Source organism: Mustela putorius, unplaced genomic scaffold (genome assembly GCF_011764305.1).
Source record: "Mustela putorius furo isolate JIRA1106 unplaced genomic scaffold, ASM1176430v1.1 tig00003858_pilon_pilon_pilon, whole genome shotgun sequence".
Classification (NCBI taxonomy): Eukaryota; Metazoa; Chordata; class Mammalia; order Carnivora; family Mustelidae; genus Mustela; species Mustela putorius.
The window spans coordinates 6,342,339-6,364,366 of record NW_025422010.1 but is presented as its reverse complement, the minus strand read 5'-3'; the positions used below and the strand labels follow the sequence as shown (position 1 = coordinate 6,364,366).

The following is a 22,028-nucleotide window of genomic DNA, read 5'->3' as shown; positions in this document are numbered from 1 at the left end:
CTGATTTTATTTTTTTTTATTCTTGGCTTCACCACTTAAAAAAAAATGCTTTATATATTTAAAAGGAACAAGTCAAATCAACATGTAAATATCTTTTTCAAAGTGCTATAAGATCTGTGAAAAATAGTGGCACATGTTACTCTGAATATGATTTTAATATTCATTGATTTTGTTGCTGCATTTATTAAAAATGGAATCCTTGAAATTTTTTATCTTATATTTACTTATCATTTTTGCAGAATAAATGTACTTCATGCTTCATACTGTGGACATGCTGGCTGAGCTGCTCCGAGTCTTTCAGGGAGCAAGGCCTTCAGGGAGCACAATCTGCCTGTGCAGCCCAAGCTTAATCCAGTCACTCCCAGACAATTGCTCCTAAGAGGCACATTCACCTAGAAAAGTGCACCAAAAAGGAAAAAATAGAACAGCATATTTTTTTCAGTGACATAACCTAAATTTTTATTGCCCACAATTATAATATTTTATAATTTTAAAGTGATAATCTTACATTTTCAAAGTGCTTTCTTCAGTTATACAATTCAAGGTCAAATATTACTATCTCTATCTTACATATGACAAAATATAGAACTAGTAAATGAACGAGGTAGGACTGAAATCCAGGACTCCTGAACAGCTCAGCTCTTTCTGCTACTTACATCTCTCCACATTTGCATAGAGCAAGAAAAAAGTCCTCACACTTCATTCCTCACTCCAGCAAGCAAGAGTAGTAAATAAAAAGCAAATGCTTTAAATTTGTACATACCACCACAATCAACCAAAATTTTGGTATTTTAAATACCTTGAATGAATGATGCAATGCCCCATCTCCCTCTATTGGTTTTTGTGAGTTCACTGGCATTGAGTTTCACCGTAGAGGTGATCTCCCCATAGCAATTATCTTCAAAGTGATCTATAATAACTCCACCCATCAAAGAATTCCAAATTATCACTCCCCTAAGGAGGCTAATTCCATCAACAACCCTAAATGCAGTTTGAAACTCATCTCCTGTAATTTTCATAATCAAACTAAATATTAGCCCCAAATCTTTAAAATTAGTCATGGAAATTAGCATATAACCTCATACATAGAATCAGAAGTACATAGACCAGATAAGAACACAACAAAACTGGATTCCTTTGATCTGTAAACTTGTAAAAGAATTAAGTTTTGTATCCAATGGCAGAGATATTGAGAAACATTTAGAAGATACTCATGAATGCCTTTTTCTAAGTGGTACCCCAAACCAGTGTTTTCCACAACATATTCATTCTGTAGCATCTAACATATTTGAAATTTACGTATCCTACCTTGATGAGATCAAGTTACATACCCACTGATAAAAACTGAGGAAAAGTAGAGGAACAAGGCAAAATATCTAACAGTAGCATATTAGTATGTTCATGAAGGATTCTGGAAAATACTAGGTCAAACAATAGTCAAGTTTCACTGTCATGTTTCACTTTATTAATGTGATTCTCCTTTGAAATAATTATTTTCAAACCAACAAGGACAGATGGTCTTCTGATTCTGAATATGAGTGGAATTGTTAGCCCCAATTAGTAAAAAAAAATTCAATTTGGAGAAGACCTAGATCTAAATTCGAGGCCATCCACTATTTTACACTTAATAAAAATACGAGTCTGCAGAGGTTAAATAACTTACCCCAAATTACTGACATTTGCCAAAAGTACTTCAAATATACTTCCTTTAACATAAGCTTTCCAGATCCTGTTTTTTAGCCATATTACCTATTTCTCATCAAATTTCAAGTTAGGGTAAGCAGTAGCTTATTTCTTAATTCTAATGGAAAATAGAAAACAATACAAGGCATGAAAATATTTGATAGCAAAATTTTGATGTTTGACAATACTTGCTTGAAAATGTAGAATTCTCAATAAGACTTTTAAGAAACCAGAATTTTAGGTTGTATAAGTTGAAGAGAATGAATGCATTTTCAGATTGAAGTAATACTTTGTTGATGAGACAAATCTAAAATATTTTTCAAACCTCCACAATAAATTTTTGCTTTGCTTTATACAAAAAATATGGCACTTTTCTTATTGTTCAAAAGATTTTTTTTTTTTAACTTAACGTGCCAGTAGAAGTCTGGAGCTTCTCTGGCTCTACTATTCTACTGTGATTCTGTAAAAGGCTCATTTCTCTTCCAAGGTCAATATATAACTAACACAAAATATGGCTTACTTTTAATTCAATTAAATAAGCAATGAAATAAAGCCTTGCTTTGGTACTTTTTGTGGAAGGGTATATAGGTTGGGCTGTACTTATATTTTAGTAGTGCTTTGCCCTCAGGTTTTTCCCTTGAAATATTTTTTTAACCGGAATTCCTGTGTCCTTTTGATCTTTTCTTGATAGTCATTAATGGAGTACAATATCTTTCTTTCTCTTATTTTCTATGCATGTTCATTTCTCTTGGGAACAGCGAGCATAATCCTTGCTCCTATTTTCTACCTCATAATCATTGCCAAGAGATGTTAGAAAAAAATCATTGACATTAAAATTCACAAAGATGTAACTCCTAGATCTCAACCTAAAGCTATGACATTTTAAACACACCTCCTAAGCAGCTCTTTTAACGGTATAAAATTATTCACTAGGCACCTGGGTGGCTCAGTCGGTTAAGCGTCTGCTCCCAGGGGATCCCAGTCCTGAATCGGGCTCTCTGCTCAGCGGGGAGCTTGCTTCTCCCTTCTCCCTCTGCTATTCTCCCTGCTTGTGCTCTTCTCTCTCTCTTTCTATCTCAAATAAATAAATAAAATCTTTTAAAGATTTTATTTATTTGACAGACAGAGAAAGCAGGGGTTGGGAAATGGCAGGCAGAGAGGGAGAGGGAGAAGCAGACTCCCTGTTGAGCAGAGAGCCTGACATGGGGCTCAATTCCAGGATCCTGAGATCATGACCCTAGCCAAAGGCAGACGCTCAACCGACTGAGCCACCCAGGCACCCTTAATAAAAAATCTTTTAAAAAAATCATTCCCTTACAAATTTGGTAATTATCTTCCCTCAACTACGATATTGTCCTAATGTCATTGACATTTTCAGTTTTAACTGAATTATATAACGTTCATTATTTTTCTCTGTAGCAGAAGCAATTTTTTAATTTTATTGATTTTGTAAGATTTTAAATATTGGGCCAACTTTCCTCAGCTAAAGCAGAGGACTAAAGCAACCATCAAGATAAGTTAGGCCAGGGGCACCTGGATGGCTCAGTGGGTTAAAGCCTCTGCCTTCGGCTCAGGTCATGATCCCAGGGTCCTGGGATTGAGCCCTACATCAGGCTCCCCACTCAGCGTGGAGCCTGCGTCCCCCTCCCTCTGTCTCTGTCTGCCTCTCTGCCTACTTGTTATCTCTGTCAAGTAAATAAATATTTTTTAAAAAAGATAAGTTAGGCCAACTGTTTATGATGTTTACTTGATCAAACACATAAAATAGAAGACATTCATTTATATAACATTCCTATGAGCATATCTAGAGATATTTGAAATTCTCATCCAGTTATGTTTATACTCACGAAAACTTGCCATTATGCAAGAGAGTGATGATACAGTTTTTTTTTAAGTCCAATAGCATAGTGTTAACACCTTAAATTTGTCTTATTATGAAGTAAATTAATGCATTAATATTTAAAATTTTTTCAAAGCACCTGAAATAACTAAGATAGCAGCCTGCTGCATGCCGGTTAGTAAGTAAGGTAGAATTACAACAATATTAACTTTTACCTATGCAGTTCACAACACAAAAAGTAGCATTTTTCAGTGATTGAGTACCAAATGATTAGAATCTCTATTACATGTATTTTAGAAGAAAAACATCACATAAAGACATATTTCAAAAAGGCTTAAGCTTATTTTGAAAATGTCTTTGAAAAAGAACCCAATATTGTCATAGAGTTTTACAAAGAGGTAACTTTTGAGTTAACTTTCTCTATGATATTTAAAACAACCTGTACTTGTATTACAAGTTATTAGCTGATTTTTACAATCAGGTATGTTAAAAACTGAAGATTCCAATTTAACATTTTTGAACTAATCTAAAAACATTAGTTTTCGTGATGTACTGTCAGACAAAAAGTAATCAAGTTTCGTTTGAAACATTATTTATAACTTTAGCTTAAAAAATTAAAATTCCATATCACTGGAATCAAGCTAGTATAAATCTCAAGCTGATTCTTTTAAGTTTTTTAAGATTTTATTTATTGATTTGAGAGAGAGAGAGAGTGAGTTAGAGAGAGAGCATGAAGGGGGAGAAAGTCAGAGGGAAAAGTGGACACCCTGCAGAGCTAGGAGCCCGATGTGGGATTCAATCCCAGGACTCTGGGATCATGACCTAAGCCGAAGGGAGAGGCTTAACCAACTGAGCCACCCAGGTGCCCTGATTTTTGTTAAGATGTATATGAGAAACCCGAGAGCAACCATCAAAAAATAAATAAACTTAAAAATAGTGACAAATTATTAAAGACATTTACATTTAAATTAGAAATTAAAATTAGAAAATATTTACTTAATGCAAATGAAAGCAGTAAAGGAGAAATAGAGGAAAAAGTATGAAACACAAAACAAAAAGTTAAATGGTAAACATAAACCCAGATATATAAATAAGAACATAAAATGTGAATGGATATAATAACACAGACAAAAGGCAGAAACTCTCAGACTGAGGGGGGAAAAAACGATTTGACTTTACACCATCCACAAGAGATACTCTTTGTGTTGAAAGATAAGAATTCATTAAAAGTTAAATAATGGAAGAAGATATAATCATGCAGATGGCAACCACAAGAAAACTATATATATATATATATATATATATATATATATATATATTTTTTTTTTTTTTTTTTTTTTTTTTTAGTGGGCGCAAGCCGCCCACCAAAACAAGCCTCCCACCGTCACCCACACAGCCACCCAGGCCAAGAAAACTATATTAACATCAAAAAAAGCAGACATTACAACAAGAATATTATTAGACATAAAGAGGATTTTTTATGATAAAAGAATATATACATATAACAATTACAAACATATAACAGAGCACCAAAATACATGAAAAAAAAAAAACTGATAGGAAGGGAGAAATAATTCAACAGCAATAGTTGGAGGACTTTACTACTCTACTTTCATTAAAAATTGAACAATTAGAATAGAACCATTAATGGATTGATAAAATATTTGAACCCTATAAACCATTAGACCCCACATACACTACAGAACATTCCACCCAACAATAGAATATACTTTTCTCTGAAGTGCACATGTGAACATTCTCCAGGACAAACTATGTTAATTCCTAAAATAAACACCAATAAATAAATCAATAGCAGGGGGAAAAATTGGGTAATTCACAAACACATGGAAATTAACACACTCCTAAATAGCTAATGGGTCAAAGAAGAAATCAAAAGGGCATCAGAAAATACTATGTGATGGAAGAAAAAAAACATACCGAAATCTATGGGATGCATCCAAAGGAGTGCTTAGAGGAAAATTTATAGCTGCAAATGACTATGTTAAGGAAGAAGAAAGATCCAAAATCCGTAAGTTAACCTTCCACCTTAAGATACTAGAAAAAGAAGTACAACTAAACCTAAAGCAAGAAGGACAGAAATAATAAAGAACAGGGTAGAAATGAATGAAAAAGGAATAGAAAAACAACAAAGAAAAATCAATGAAACAAACCCTAGTTCTTTGGAAAGATCAACAAATTGGGGGGAAAAAAGAGAGAGAGAGAGAGAGAGAGAGAGAGGTCTCCCATTACTAGAATCAGAAATGAAAGAGGAGTTACTACTACTGACTTTATGAAGAAATACTATGAACAACTGTACAGCAAAATTAGATAACTTAGATGAAATAGATAAATTCCTAGAAAGACACAAAATATCAATACTGCCTCTGGAAGAAATAGACAATCTGGATAGACTTATAATAAGTGAAAAAACTGAGCTAGTAATTTAAAAACTACCTATAAAGTAAAGCCCAAGCCCAAAAGATGGTCTCTGAATTTTACCAAAGTGAAAACTGAATCAACTTGGGGCACATGTGTGGCTCCATTGGTTAAGTATCCAACTCTTGATTTTGGCTCAGGTAATGATCTCAGGGTTGTGAAATCAAGCCCTGCACTGGACTCCATACTGGGTGTGGAACATGCTTAAGATGCTTTATCTCTCTCACTCCCTGCCCACCCCCAACTCATGTGAACTCACTCTCTCTCCCTTCTTCCCTGTCTTAGAAAAAAAAAAAAAATCAACTTTCCACCAACTCCCAAAAAAACAGCAGCAAGGAGCACTTTCCAATTCATTTTGAGACCAGCATTACCCTGATACCAAATCAAAGACATCACAAGAAAAGTAAACTACAAACCAGTATCTCTTATGAATACAGACAGAAAAATCCTCAGCAAAATACTACAAACTGAATACAGCAGCCTATAAAAAGAATTACACACCACCAATACAATTTATCCCAGAAATTCAAGATTGGTTTAACACTTGAAAATCAATTTACGTAATACATTATATCAAAAAATCATTTTATCTCAATAGATGCAAAGAGAGCATTTGACAAAAATCCAGCACCCTTTCATGATAAAAATAAAAACAACTAGTAGCTAGATGGGAACTTCCTCAACCTAATAAAGGGCATCTATGAGAAAACTAGTTAACATCAGACTTAATGGTGAAAAGAATGATTTCTCTCCAACAGCATGAACAAGACAAGGATATTTGCTCTTACCATTTCCCTTCAACCTTGTCCTGGAGGTATTAGCCAGGGCAATTAGACAGATAAATGAATGATGAATAAATGAATGAATGAATGAATGAATGGGAGATATCTAGATAGGAAATGAAGAAGTAAAAGTACTTCTATTTGCAGGTGTCATGATTGTGCCTAAAGAAAATCTTAAGGAATCCACTAAAAAAACTATTAGAACTATTAAATGAGGTCAGCAAGGTTGCATGATACAAGATCAACATACAAAAATCAATTATATCTCTATACACTTGCAACAAACAATCCAAAAATGAAACTATGTAAAACAATTCCATTTATAATAGCATCAAAAAAGCTAAAATAGGAACCAACTTTAGTACTTCAAGGATACAATCATGAAAATGAAAACAATCCACAGAATAGGAAAAAATATCTACAAATCATATGTCTGAAGACTTGTATTTAAAATATATAAAGGACTCTTAAAACTCATAATAAAAAGACAACCCAAATTAAAAATGGTGATAGATCCAAATAGACATTTCTTCAAGGAAGATATACAAATGGCCAATAAGCACATGAAAGAATGCTCAATGTCATGAGCCATTAGGGAAATGCAAATAAAAACCACAAAGAGATACCACTTCATACCCAACGGGATGACTAGAATCAGAAGGTCAGATAATAACAAGGTGTTGGCACGATAGTGGAGAAATTAGAAAACTCATCCACTGCTAATGGGATTAGAAAGTAGTGCACCTGCTTTGGAAATCTATTTGGCATTTCACTAAAATGTTGGTTATCATATGACCTAGCAATTCCTCTTCTAGATATACATCCAGAGAAATGAAGACACATGCCCACATAAAACCACATAAAAAATATAGCAGCATTATTTATAATAGTAAAAAAGTGAACACAACCAAAATGTCTACTGTAAAAAGGGTAAATAAATAACATATCCATGTAATGGAGTATTATTTACCCATAAAAAGGAATGACATGATACATGCAAGAACCTGGATAAATCTAAGACATTATGCTAAGTGAAAGAAACCTGTCACAGAAGACCATATGTGATTCCATTCATATGAAAATCCAGAATAGGGAAATCTACATAGAAAGTAGATTAGTGGTTGCTTAGGGCTAGGGAGAACGGAGGGTAGAGAATAGGGAGATGGGAAAGTAATAGCTAAAGGGTAAAGGGTTTCTTTTGGAGGTGATGAAATGTTCTAATACTGATTGAAGATGGTTGTATCTCTAAATATAATATAAACCACTTAACTGTACACTTTAAAACAGTTATTAAATATGTGATGAATCATTAAATTCTATTACTAAAACCAATACTACATTATGTTAACTAACTTGAATCTAAATTAAAACTTGGAAGAAAAGAAATGGTTAATTGTATGGTAGGCAAATTATGTCAATAAAGCTGAATTGGTGATAAAATGTTTGCTTGTGTTTCAAATCAAATAGATTTCTAACTTCTGACAATCATCTTCCAGTTTTATACTACCATTCCTCCTATTCCCTTACTGTACATTATGTACAAGGAAACAGTTTTGTAAAAATTCAGTATCAACTGGCCAGGTATAATCAACTTGTAAATGGATTTCAGAATGAATTCTCTCAAAATACAGACAGTATGACTGAAATATTTTCTAGATGCATGTTAGTAGGCACTACCCCTCTACCTCAGTTTACTGAATCTCATTTTGAGTATACAAATAGTTGAATTCTACACCACAATGAATCTCAAGCAGCTCATTGCCCCTTAAGGGCCTCAGCTTCTCTAGGCCATCCTCCCTAAAGGTAATTCCGGCCTCATGTCAGGGACTTAATGTCCCAAATATTACTGTAATTTTTGACAGGTTATGTGATGAATACCATAAAAGGTGCCTTCCATATCCCTGTGTCTTGGGTAGAATAAGTAAAATGAAAATTTTCCATACTATATTGGATTGTAACTTGGTCATACCTAATAATGCCATGAGAGAAAAACTTACATTGTGCAGACAAAAAGAAGTAAACTCAAAGTCAGAATTTGATGCTAGAACAGGTCTGCTATTAGAGATATGTATCTTTAGACAGGGAACTTCTTGGCTCTGGATTTTTATTACTATATAAATTACGTGGACCAGAAGACCTAAGACTTTCAAGCCCCAAATCCCATAATTTCAAGCTATGACATATTAAAATGCATAAAGACAGTTAAAACTCTAGTTTTAAGACAGTTAAAACTCTATTGGCAGTTAAAAGAGACTGCCACTAATAATTACAGAAAAACTACAAAAACAAAACAAAACAAAATCAGTTACCATCAAAAACACTAGTGAACAACTGTTTTGGAGTATTAGTTCCAGTCTAAATTCAGTAGACTCAGAGAAGGAATCTTTCATAAGAATGTATGTGAACTGGGGTGCCTGGGTGGCTCAGTCATTCATTTCAGTTCAGGTCATGAACTCAGAGTCCCAAGATCAAACTCCACATTAGGCTCTGTGTTCAGAAGCCAGTCTGCTTGAGGATTCTGTCTCCCTTTCCCTTCGCCCCACCGCTTGCTCGCTCTCTAAAACAAACAAATCTTTAAAAAATAGAGAGTATATGTGAAATAATGACCAGCTAATACACTTCTCTACTTAATATCCATGTCTACTTCAACACTGGTATCATGTAGTTAACTCACAAACCAAATACAAATCAAATGGAATTGCAATGATATGCCAACCACATCTCAGAAGAAAAATTAAACATTTAATATCCATTTACATGCATTAATGATTATAACTCAACTTGTGCTTTAAATATAGCATATGCTATAAACAATTTAGGTTTTCAAAATTAGATGGCTTCTATTGTATGTTTAGCTATTTTGTTTTTAATATTTTATATACGCTTTGGCTAATCTTAAATTATTTCTGAACTACCAACAGCTAGAAACCAATGCTGCCTTTTCATTGGTTTAAAAGTTAAGGGCATGTTAAAAATCAGATCATCTAATTCCTGTACTTATCTTAAGTAGAAAGGACAAAACTGTTATCTAAGAGTCAAAAAAAAAAAACCCTGCAAAAATTGCCAACTGTAGTCTAACCTAAAATATGTTATTTAGTACAGCATGAAATCAAAAGTATGAATGGGATAGTTTAAGCAATCAATGATTTATAACAATGCCTTCTGATGGTCAGTTACATGGCACAGAATACTACTTTAACAGCAATAAGTCTTTTCAGATATAAAGCCTACTTTTCATTTGGTTCAAATCTTATCTTTGTTAAGAAGTAGAAAAGTGGGTTTCAAATATGTGTACTTTCCAGAACGGCCAAGTTATAGATGTATTTTTGCAGATAATAAAAAAAAAATGTATACCTCAATAATAGAAAAATAATGTAAAGGTATCTGGAGTGTTCACTTAGTTTGAACTAAATTTAATACTTTATTCAACAGGCTCATGCTTGAGTAATAAAATTTCTAGGTTTCTGATATTCTTCTACTAAATAAATATACCTATATATTATACACACATATATATGTATAGAGGACTGTATTAGTGTACATATTATCAAAAAGAACACATTAAAGACATTATATTAAAAAATTTTACATTTTTAATACAAAAACAACTTTTATGACAAATAGACAAGGTAAATTTAATTTTTAAAAAGAAAAATTTCTGGTAGAGAATTCTAGTGATAAATGCACTGAAAGAATCTTTTGGAATAAACCACCTTTATAGGAAATTATTCACGTCAGACTCTATTAAAGTGCAAAAAAGGAAATTTATTTTAGAACTCATACCAAAGACGCATTATAAATACATGTGTAACTCTGGTACAACAAGTCAGGAAGATATTACCCAGCCTCAGTGATAAGATAACCTTGATCTTAACATAGTCTGCCTTTTAATATGTGCCCCATAAATAGTTAATTCTAAAAGTTGAACATTACAAGCAATTTTCCCTATTGATAGCTTTATGAGTAATTCCGGTAACAGAGGGAAAAGTCTTGGTTCTTATTTTGCTAATTCTCTAAAGTCAGGTCATTCTCACAAGAAACATCTGATTACTATCTTCAGTGAAAATTAGGAAGGATATTTTCAGATTTTTTTAAACAAGTTAAATCATAGATATTTATCATATATAAAAATAAGCAAAAGGTAAATTTTAGGGTATCTCTAGGTTTTACTTTTTTAAAAAAACATTAAATCATTTTATTTGCAATGAAGTGATGAAAGGAGTAACCTGTACAGCCAACTGGTATCCTGTTTTCTTTTTTTGGTTTTAAGTAGGTTCCACGCCCAGTGTGGACCCCAGTGTGGGCTGAACTCACAACCCTGAGATTAAGACCTGAGCTGAGATCAAGAGTGGGACACTTAACCAACTGAGTCACCCAGGCACCCACACAGTTGCTTCCTTTTTTTTTTTTTTTTTTAAGATTTTTATTTATTTATTTGACAGACACAGATTACAAGTAGGCAGAGAGGCAGGCAGAGAGGGAGAAGCAGGCTCCCTGCTGAGCAGAGAGCCCGATGTGGGGCTCGATCCCAGGACCCTGGGATCATGACCTGAGCAGAAGGCAGAGGCTTTAACCCACTGAGCCACCCAGGTGCCCCCACAGTTGCTTTCTTAAGACCAATGGATGAACCAACTGAATCAAGATCTGTGCAGAGATGCTGAGTGGACAGTTAAATCAACTGTCATGCAGCTCCTTAAAAAACTGCTACAGTTTTTTTAATGGTCACTATTGCTCACTTTTAAAACCAACTTTTAAAACTTGCTCAATTTTAAAGCAAATATCAGCATGGAGTCCCTCACACATGCTCATTTTTCAATGGCTTCACATAATGATTCTCCAATATAGAGTAGTCACATATACACTGATGGTTTTAGCACAATGGAAAACAAAAAGGAAGAAAGAAAAACAAATGTGGTTTTATAAGATGAAATCCATGAAGAGGATAGTAATGACTACAGAAAATCAGTAACAGACTGCCAATAATAATCACAGAAACCAGTTTATCAGTGTCACAACAAAAGGGTATGATTAATTTTTTCTAAAATACTCATTTTTGAGGCACCTCGGTGGCTCAGTCAGTTAAGTTTCTGTCTTCAGCTCAGGTCATGATCCCAGGGTCCTGGAATATAGCCCTGCATCAGGCTCCCTGCTCAGCGGGTTGCCTGCTTCCCCCTCTCCCTCTGCCATTCCCCTGTTTATGTGTGCTCTCTTTCAAATAAATAAAGATTTAAACATTTTAAAAATAAAAATAATACTCATTTTATAATGGATCAAACTAACATATTTATAAATTATTTATGTACTTTTATGTGAGGTTTGTTTTGTTATTAATATTTATGCTTTTCTGCTATTTGTTTTCCTACTCTTGCATCGAAGTCTTCCCATAAATCCCTGGAAAGTCACAAATATCCCATGGCCATGGGTAAACCACAGAAGTGATAATTCATCAAAATGTATTTTCACTTATTTAATAAATAAATCTGTTGTGAGGTTAATTTCTAATTATATAAAATAATCCCATTAATCTATGAAAAATAATGATATTGATTTTACTATGGCTCAAACCCTTGGACAAATAAATATCTCTGATTACCTGTTAATGTAAAGAAAATGGAGTAAATTTTATATTCATATTTAAACTACTGAATACCTGTAAACAAAGTAGCATTTATTAAAATAAAGTATACACTTAATTTATACTAAATTCCACTCAGATTTACACAAGTTTTTTATCCTTAATTTTTAAATACACACATGATTTTTTTCAAACATTATCAGTCAGGTATATACAAAAGTGAAACATGACATCCAAGCCAGTATATGATTCTTAAAATAACAACATCTAAACAGCTAGTAATGTACAATGTGTAAAATTCCAATAAAACACAGGTATATTCTTATAGAAATGTTAGTCCTATAATACCGAGCGATATTTACAAGCAAACATGATCCAAACAGCACATGCAGATTCAGGGTAAGTAAACACTCGGACACGGACTGCCAGTCGCACCTGGTCTCCACGGCAACAGATAATCTCTTCACAGAAAGGAGACCTATATAAGAAAGAAAGTGAACTTCTAAGTAAGTCAATATTTAAAACATCTTTTAAAAATCCTGTCTCTGCTACCAATAGCCCTCTGATTTGGGTTGACCTATTCAAATTATAGAATATTTCCTCAGTCTACAAATTAAAAAAATTACCCTGGACAAGATCAGAAATCCTTAACTGAGACTGCACCAAAATCAGTGGGAAAATTATCCCAACTCTCTAGAGCTACATTTCAAATTTAATGAATCACAATCTGTGGCAAGGAAAATAATAAATCATTACAAAAGTTCACCATGTGATTCTAAAATCATTCCCAAATAACCAGCCCAACAGAATGCTAAAATCGCTAGCTTAATAGGGGCATCTGGGTGGCTCAAGAGGTTGCACATCTTATTCCTGGTTTCGGCTAAGGTCATGATCTCAGGGTCGTGAGATTCAGCCCCACATTGGACTCCATGCTCAGCACAGAGTCTGCTTGTCCCCACTATGCCCCCACCTCATGCTCTCTCTCAAATAAATAAATATCTTTAAATTCCCAAGCCAATAATAACACTTATGAACTCGTGAATTCTACCTTACCGAAGACATGTAGCAAATGCACGCCTTGCATTTCTATATACAAAATGTATTGGGAACCCTTTAAAAGTGTGACCATCAGGGACAGCCCTCCTTATGGCATCTTGAAATTCTTCATTGCCTGCAGATATACTTGTTGTACGCTCAAATTCATAAGAAGCCAAAGCTGGTGATAAGAGATAGGAAAGCTGATCTTCCCAAACAGTAGTGAGACCAAGATCCTACAGCAATCAAGATAAAAAGAAAAGGTGAAATAAACTAATATTTTAAAAACCAATTATAAGCATTGACTATTTTAATATAGGCCAAGAGATTTTTAAAACATCATAACTTTTTAAACTTTCTATTAATAAATGTAAGGACACAGGCAAATAAAGGAACTATAAGTATCTGGTTTTACTTCTTAGAGAAAAAAACAAAAAGCTTTCAATACAACGATGTTACTAAAGGCTCCAAAACCTATACTTCCTTAATATCCACTAGAAAAGATTATATGGAAGAGTAGTACTATGGAAAACACAATGCCACTGAAATCTGAAATTGTATTTTATTTAGCTTTAAAGAGTTTAGTAAGATTCAATCTGCCTAATTTGATTGCTCCAACACAAATTCAACAGTAGTAGAAAAGTCAACAAATGAACTGCATGTATAATTAAACTTAAGTATTTATTTAAAAAAAACACACTAACTTTCATACTGTAGAGATAAAAAGGTGAAAAAGACATGCTATAGGCCTTCAGGGAGCTAAAAACATGTTTCTGTGGAACGTTAAAGGCAATTATGATTTCACCTATAACACCAAATGAACTACAGATATCTAGATACATGATATTTTAAAAACAAACATAAAAAAATTGTCAAAATTCAAAATATTTTGATCATAACAGATCTCTACCATATCCTCATTTTGTGTTCAAGGTTTTAACTGGTTCCAAGTAACCTCAAAGGTCTATATCATCTATCTTTTTACTGTGGCAAAAAGTAAATCTCACTTGCTGGTTTACAGGCACAATTACCTTAGTGATCAACACTAGTATCTAGCTCAGTTTTCTTCTGTATAAGTTCTTATAATGTAATAAAATACTGGTCTTGTTTGTAAACAAGATCTAAGAAAATTAAAAGGCAGTGTAAGTGATGGAGGGAAAGGGGCATTAATAAGGGGCTTTCATTCCCAGCAATATAGTGAACTAGGTCCTTGAACAACCTATTTCTAAGATCAAACTACAAACGCCAGATTAAATATTTTCCAAAATATACTTTTAGATGCTTTGGTGAGTTGGCAAGTGAGTACAGCAGATTTTAGAAGCCAAAACTAATAGTAATTGGGGACCCACAAAACATATTTGGTAAATCAGTTTGCCTTTGATGGCCTCAAGGAACACAGAAAACAGGATTCACCGAAGATGGGGAGTCTATCAGGGAATCCAAAAAGGTGAATTAGAAATAAGTCTTTGGGGATGGGGATTCTAGTCCTTTGACAGTTACATGTGTTACAAAGAACTTTTCCCACTCCAACTGTGCTGTTTTCACTCCCTGACTGGCTTCTTTTGATGAAAAAAATTCTTATAATATACTAATATTTTTTTTATTTACTAATATTTTTAATATATTTTTAATGTCTTCTTTAATGTACAAAAGAAATCTGAAGGGCTAAGAAATAAGAGGTTTGATCTCATTAGTAATCAGGGAAATGCAAATTAAAGCTAAAATGAGGATATACTTTTACATCCAGCTAAATAAGTGTGATAGGAAGAAATAAACAAAACCAACCTGGAAAAAAATGAATATGAAAAAATATAACCCAATATTTTCAAAGAGAATAGTATCAATAAGTACTTCACTAAAAAATCCAAATTAGTGGTATTTAGCAAAAGTCTGAACTAGTTTAACATTCTTCATTTCTAGAAGGAAGTAATGAATTCTAAAAGTATTAGTGAATTTAGAAATTTTTGAGTCTTAGAACCTAACTCTCATGACTTTCAAAACTACAAGCTTCTTAAGGGCAGGAACTAAATTTGCTTTCTTCAGGGCTAGAACAATGACGGCACTATCCCACCTGTCCCCTCCCCAAATTGTTAAATATATAAACAGATGAAAAATAAAGCACAAAACTACAAATTTCAGTGTTAATTACCTTCCTGTGTTCTGACACTAGCAGCCTTAGCTGCATTTCTATTTCATTACTTGTTACTGAAGCATCAATTGTGGACGCACATAGAGGGGGAAAGGGAGGAAGGGATGTTGTAGCTCCTGGAGCACACACAGATTTGATTGCTTCTTCACTCATGGGTTTCCATTTGGATTCATCATTCAAATCAAATACACAGATTTCTACTGAGTCAGAGGGCTGACAATTTCCCAGGAACATCTGATGATTGAAAACACAACCAATTGTTCGATATGGATACAACGGTTTGGGCTGTTCAGCAACTGGAGATTCATCAGGATTGGCAGGTTTGTGGATGTACCTAAAAAAAGTAAATCATAACTTTCTATAATAAAAACTTAAAAATTAAAAAGGCAACACCTAATTGAAAAAGATATTTAAGGCTATAACTATTTCCGGGGTTAGAGTTCAATTCTTGCTTTTTCTTCTTATATTTCTACAATTTGATTACCCTTTAGTAATTGTATGGCACATATTATGATATAAAAATCAACTTTATTCAACATGAAAATATATTCTAAGTATAACCATTAAGATAAAAACCGTTTACGGTGCCTGGGTGGCACAGTCGTTGGGCATCTGCCTTCAGCTCAGGTCATGATCCCAGGGTTCTGGAATCGAGCCCCATATTGGGCTCCGTGCTCAGTGGGATGCCTGCTTCTCCCTCTCCCACTCCCCCTGCTTGTGTTACTGCTCTATCTCTCTGTCAAAAAAAAAAAAAAAAAATCTTAAAAAAAAAAAAAGATAAAAACTGTTCATCTCAGATAACACAATTAAAATAATTTAGCTATACATTAATAGGTACAACTAACTAAAATGAATAGCAACCCGGGAAAATTTCAGAAAACTAAGAAGATGGCCCAGGGCTGTGCCTTTAGTAACTCCAACATTTATAGACAAGATGAAGGAGAAATGAGACAAGCCAGACAGGAATAATTAAAATTGAAAGTGCTATCAAGAAGCTAAAGAAAGAGATGGTCCCAGGAAAGAGGGAGGAGTACTGAACTCCTTCCAAACTGATGGCAGTCAAAAGAACTAAGAAAAGTATATAGTGAATTTACCAATGTGGGGTTCGTGACATCAAATTTTCAAAAGAAATCATGACTTACAACCTGACTGATTTTTAGGTTTGGGGAAAAACATTAGAAAAAGCATATGCCAATTACACGAAATTAAAAATAAATCATTTATTTTTTACCAATATTATGTTGGAAGAATATTTTAGATATAAAAATTTTCTTCAAATTTAATAGCTATTTTAATTGAAGTAATCTTTTACATAGTTATCAAAAAGGCTCTAATAATGAAAATTATCAGTATATGCCTTTGAATACCATCAATATAAACAAAGAACCTATAATTTAAAATATTTACATCTTCATTTTTTTTAAGATTTTTTAATTTACTTATTTGACGGAGAGAGATCACAAGTAGGCAGAGAGGCGGGCAGAGAGAGAGGAGGAAGCAGGCTCCCTGCCAAGCTGAGAGCCCGATGCGGGACTGGATCCCAGGACCCTTAGATCATGACCTGAGCTGAAGGCAGAGACTTAACCCACTGAGCCACCCACGCGCCCATACATCTTCATTTTAATATCCTCGTAACAGAGTTGACAAACCTGTGTCCTGTTAAACTCTCCCAAAAAGTGATAGTTCCATCAGTTCCACAGGTCATCACCCACGCATGAGGTACTCCTTTTGCCTTAGTCCCAACACAGACAAAGGCTTCTAATCCATATCCAAGAAGAAGGCTGCACAGAAGGTTAGCATGATCTTCACAGTCACCCTAGAAAATGAAATCAATTAAATATTTATTCCTTCAGAGTTTCTTCACTAAATATCCAAATATACAAAATTATAATTTAAAAAAGTATTAATTTTTTCATTTTTTAAAGTTTTTTTATTTTTTAAATTTTTACGTAATCTCTAAACCCAACATGGGACTCAAACTCACAACCCTGAGACGGAGAGTTACATGCTTCACTGACTGAGCCAGCTAGGCACCCCTAGTTTTTTTCCTTTCTTTCTTTAAAAGATTTTATTTATTTACTTTAGAAAGAGAGAGAGAAAGAGAGAGCAAAGACGGAGAAGGAGAAGCCGACTCCCTGCCCAGCAGGAAGCCTAACTTGGGGCTTAATCCCAGGACCCTAAGATCATGACCTGAGCTTAAAGACAGGTGCTTAACTGACTGAGCCATCCAGGTGCCCCTAATTTTTTCACTTTTAATCATTAGTCTAGTGTTAAGCTTAAACAACTGGGGACAGGGGTAAGAATACGCTAACTTTAGAAGAACCTAATTATTTTACAAAGTCAGTGCTCACAAATCTGATAGTCATAACATATATACTTTAAAAGGGGACATTCAGATTCAAAAGTTTATAAAAAAACCTATATATAACAGAAAGAAAAGTAGCAAGATTTTAAATATGAATAGCTAAAGAGCTAACGGACATGAACAGATAAGATGACAAACGATATATCAAGAAATGCAAATATCAAGATGACAAATAATGTATCAAGAAATGCAAATACAGGGGCACCTGGGTGGCTCAGATGGTTAAGCCTCTGCCTTTGGCTCAGTTCATGATCCCAGAGGACTCCCTGGGATGGAGTCCTGCATCCAACTTCCTACTTTGCAGAGCCTGCTTCTCCCTCTCCCTATGCCTGCTGCTTCCCGTGCTTGTGCTTTCTCTATCAAATAAATAAATAAAATCTTTAAAAAATAATTTAAAAAAATAAAAATTAAAAAAAAAAGAAAAAGAAAAACGCAAATACATGGGAAAATACTCAGACTTAAAACAAGCAGTTGAAGTATCTGTATGTGATCATTTTTAGGTAACACATACTAGGAAAAATGACTGAAAGAACTAAATGTCAACAATGGCTGTAATTATGGGAGGTTACGTATCATTTTCCCTTCTATTTTGTAAATTTCCTTTGACAATATTATATTACTTGCACAACTTAAAAATATTATGAAAGTTACAAAAACAGAAAATATCTGATAATCCATAAAAAATCAAAATATTTAACTGTAAGGCTACAATTACATGAAGATATATATTTAAGTGAAGGATACAGGTAACATACAAAAACAAAAGTAACTATTAGGTTCAGTGGTAGCATAAGGGGCAATTTCTTTCCCCCAAATTTTGTACCAGTGGCTCTACACTGCTGTTTTTTTAATTATACTAGAACGACAGCATTCTAAAATGTCAAATTTGACTTTTGAAAAATAAAATATCCAACCTTTTAGACCTAGTAATTTCTATACTGAGATTTCAAAAGAAAAGTAATAATACTCCCAAAATAATACTCCCAAAGATATTCAATGAAAAAGTTCACTCACAAAGATCGCAACAAATTAGAAGCAAGCTACTGTATCCAAAAGAAACAGTTCCTACAATTTCAATAGTTAAGTAGATTTTATATATCAACTAAAGAAAACTTCATATTTACACACCATTAAAAGATGGAGATCATAGGGGTGCCTGGGTGGCTCAGTGGGTTAAGCCTCTGCCTTCGGCTTGGGTCATGATTTCAGGGTCCTGGGATGGAGCCCCATATCGGGCTCTCTGCTCAGCGGGGAGCCTGCTTCCCCCTCTCTCTCTTCCTGCCTCTCTGCCTACTTGTGATATCTCTCCCTCTCTCTCTCTCTGTCAAATAAATAAATAAAATCTTTGAAAAAAAAAGATGGAGATCATAAAAATTGTAGCAATGCAAGGGAAAATATTCATAGCATAATGTTAAATTATAAAGCAGAACACAAAATATTATTTATATCTCAATTATAATTATGGAAAAATGGTAAAAACACAGAAGAAAAAACAAAAATATAAAGAGAGATGAAAAGCTGGCAATAGAATTATGGGTGAAATTTCACCTTTACTCTGTAATGCTCTTGTTTTGTGCAAGAATAACTTTTTCAATAATTTCACACTTCTGGGGCACCTGGGTGGTTCAGTTGAAGCAGCTATATTTGGCTCAGGTCATGATCCCAGTATCCTGGGATCAAGTCCCACACTGGGCTCCCTGCTCAGTGGAGAGTATGTTTCTCCCTCTGACCCTCCCCCATGCTCATGCTCTCAGTCGCTCCCTTTCTCTCTGAATAATTATTTTTAATTTTTAAAAATTTAATAATTCAAATTTCTAACTTAAGATGTGCTTTCTCTTTAAACTAACTCAGGTTAAAAAAATTATGACCCAAAGGGTGATTATTTGCTTTAGGAAAGAATTATTTACATAATAATTTTAAATATGTACCATTCCTGCTATATTTGAAATAAAAAAGCCTAAATCCATACATACAACTTTTGGGAACCACAGCTTGAGAATAAATAAAAATAATTTTTGATAATGTTTAACTGTTTTCTTTCTTTCTTTTTTTTTTTTAACAGAGAGTGTGGGGAGGTGGAGAGAAGCAGAATGAGAGGGAGAGAGAAGACAATCTTAAGCAGACTCAAAGCTGAGTGTGGAGCCTGACTTGCGGCTCAACTCCATGATCCTAAGATCACGACTTGGGCCAAAATCAAGAATCAGATGTTTAACTGATGAGCTACCCAGATGTCCCTGTTTTCAATTTTTTTTTTTAAAGATTTTATTTACTTATTTGAGGGAGAACACAAGCAGGAGGTGGGGGAGAGGGAAAAAGAGACTCCCCACTGAGCAGGAAGCCAGATGCAGGGCTTGACCCCAAGACTTCAGGATCATGACCTGAGCCAAAGGCAGATAGATACCCAAATGACTAAGCCACCTAGGAGCCCCTTCATTTTTTTTTAAGGTTATTTATTTATTTGAAAGAGAAAGTGTGAGAGAGAGAGAGAGAGAGATAGCATGAGCAGTGTGAGGGGCAGAGGGGGAAACAGATTTGCCATTGAGCAGAGAGCCCAACATGGGCTTGGATCCCAGGTCCCCAGGATCATGACCCGAGCTGAAGGCAGACACTTAAAACAACTGAGCCACCCAGGCACCTCTCCTTCAGTTCTTTTTTAAATATAATTGTCCTAAAAAATCTCTAAGCACCCCAGTCTTGTTTTTATACTATCAACATTTTTAGGACACAGATGATTGAAAATATCACATAATCTATAAAATTCATTTACTGAAGTGAGTTAACATCAAAAATGTACACAAATTCTTAAATATATACACTTGAAACTGAACAAAATACCATGCAATCCAAGATTTTCTTCCATATCCATCTTGTACTGCCATTTTCTCTTTAAAAAAAAAATATATCGGGGCGCCTGGGTGGCTCAGTGGGTTAAGCCGCTGCCTTCAGCTCAGGTCATGATCTCAGGGTCCTGGGATCGAGTCCCACATCGGGCTCTCTGCTCAGCAGGGAGCCTGCTTCCTCCTCTCTCTCTCTGCCTGCCTCTCTGCCTACTTGTAATCTCTGTCAAATAAAATAAATAAAACCTTTAAAAAAAATATATATCATCTAAATAGATTTTAAAACATGAATAGTACTAGAAAGACCATGATTCTGGTATAAAGCATCGTCTCCAATTCACTTTTTTTTTTTTTTTTAAAGATTTTAATTATTTATTTGAGAGCGAGAACATGAGCAAGGAGAAGGTCAGAGGGAGAAGCAGACTCCCCATGGAGCTGGGAGCCCGATGTGGGACTTGATCCCAGGACTCCAGGATCATGACCTGAGCCGAAGGCAGTCGTCCAACCAACTGAGCCACCCAGGCGCCCCTCCAATTCACTTTTAAATTTACCTCTATATCTTAATTTCTGACACTACAGTACTTAGCTCCACCTCACAAAAATCACATTATGCTAAATAAGAAACTACACAAGAAAATAAAGATGCTTTTTTTTCTTTATGTATTAAAAAAAAAGATTCTGGCTAGTTCAGATTGATAATTTACCCACTTTTCTATTTTCAATAGAAAATAGAAATTCCCATTAACTATGATGTACTGCTTTTTAATTCTATTACATATGTAGAATACCTTGTTTCTACAGAGAAAGGCCAGCAGAGTGCACCACTGTTCCTGTTTACCTCCTCCTCCAATAACAGGGGCTCTTTCATAACCAAGGACATTAACAAATCTTGCTGCTTGTCTTGGAGTATCTAAAAGCCTCCCAGCTCGAAGTGGCTTAATATAGGAACAAACTGGTCTATTTACCCCATTTTCATCCTAGGAGAAGAAGAGAAAAAACATTAACTGTAAGGATAGATTAATTATTCCCAATTTAAACACTTTTTCTTAGAATATATTAATGTGGGACAAAATAATTCTGGATACCACTTATTGAGTGCTTACCCTGCATCTAACACTAGACAGCTAAGTGCTACGCATATAATTTCTCTTTTAATCTTCTTAACATCTCTTACTGTTTTCATTTCATAAATGAAGAAACTGAAGCTACAGGTATTATGCAACAGAACCAGGGTTCAAAACCCTCAGCGGTCCCCAAAACTTGTGACAGTAAGAACTTCAACAACCATGATTCGGCAGTTTCACTCCTGGATACGTATCTGAAGCA

General features: G+C 34.4%; 1 protein-coding gene across 4 annotated transcripts in view; it reads right to left on the bottom strand.

Moving 5' to 3' along the window:
* Positions 1 to 156: 156 nt before the first annotated feature.
* Positions 157 to 22,028, bottom strand: part of CEP76 (centrosomal protein 76) — a 34,027-nt gene continuing 12,155 nt past the window's right edge. For 2 of the 4 annotated variants that reach the window (XM_004742676.3, XM_004742678.3), the window contains exons 8-12: positions 21,491 to 21,679; positions 17,150 to 17,316; positions 15,501 to 15,834; positions 13,370 to 13,587; positions 11,959 to 12,794 (exon numbers count right to left, since the gene is read on the bottom strand). In XM_004742676.3, the coding sequence (XP_004742733.1) occupies positions 12,656 to 12,794; positions 13,370 to 13,587; positions 15,501 to 15,834; positions 17,150 to 17,316; positions 21,491 to 21,679 (1,047 nt within the window). In that variant the 3' untranslated portion in view covers positions 11,959 to 12,655. Of the gene's footprint in view, positions 393 to 11,958; positions 12,795 to 13,369; positions 13,588 to 15,500; positions 15,835 to 17,149; positions 17,317 to 21,490; positions 21,680 to 22,028 lie in introns of those variants that run through there. The other 2 variants (XM_004742677.3, XM_045065353.1) reach the window with 2 other exon arrangements.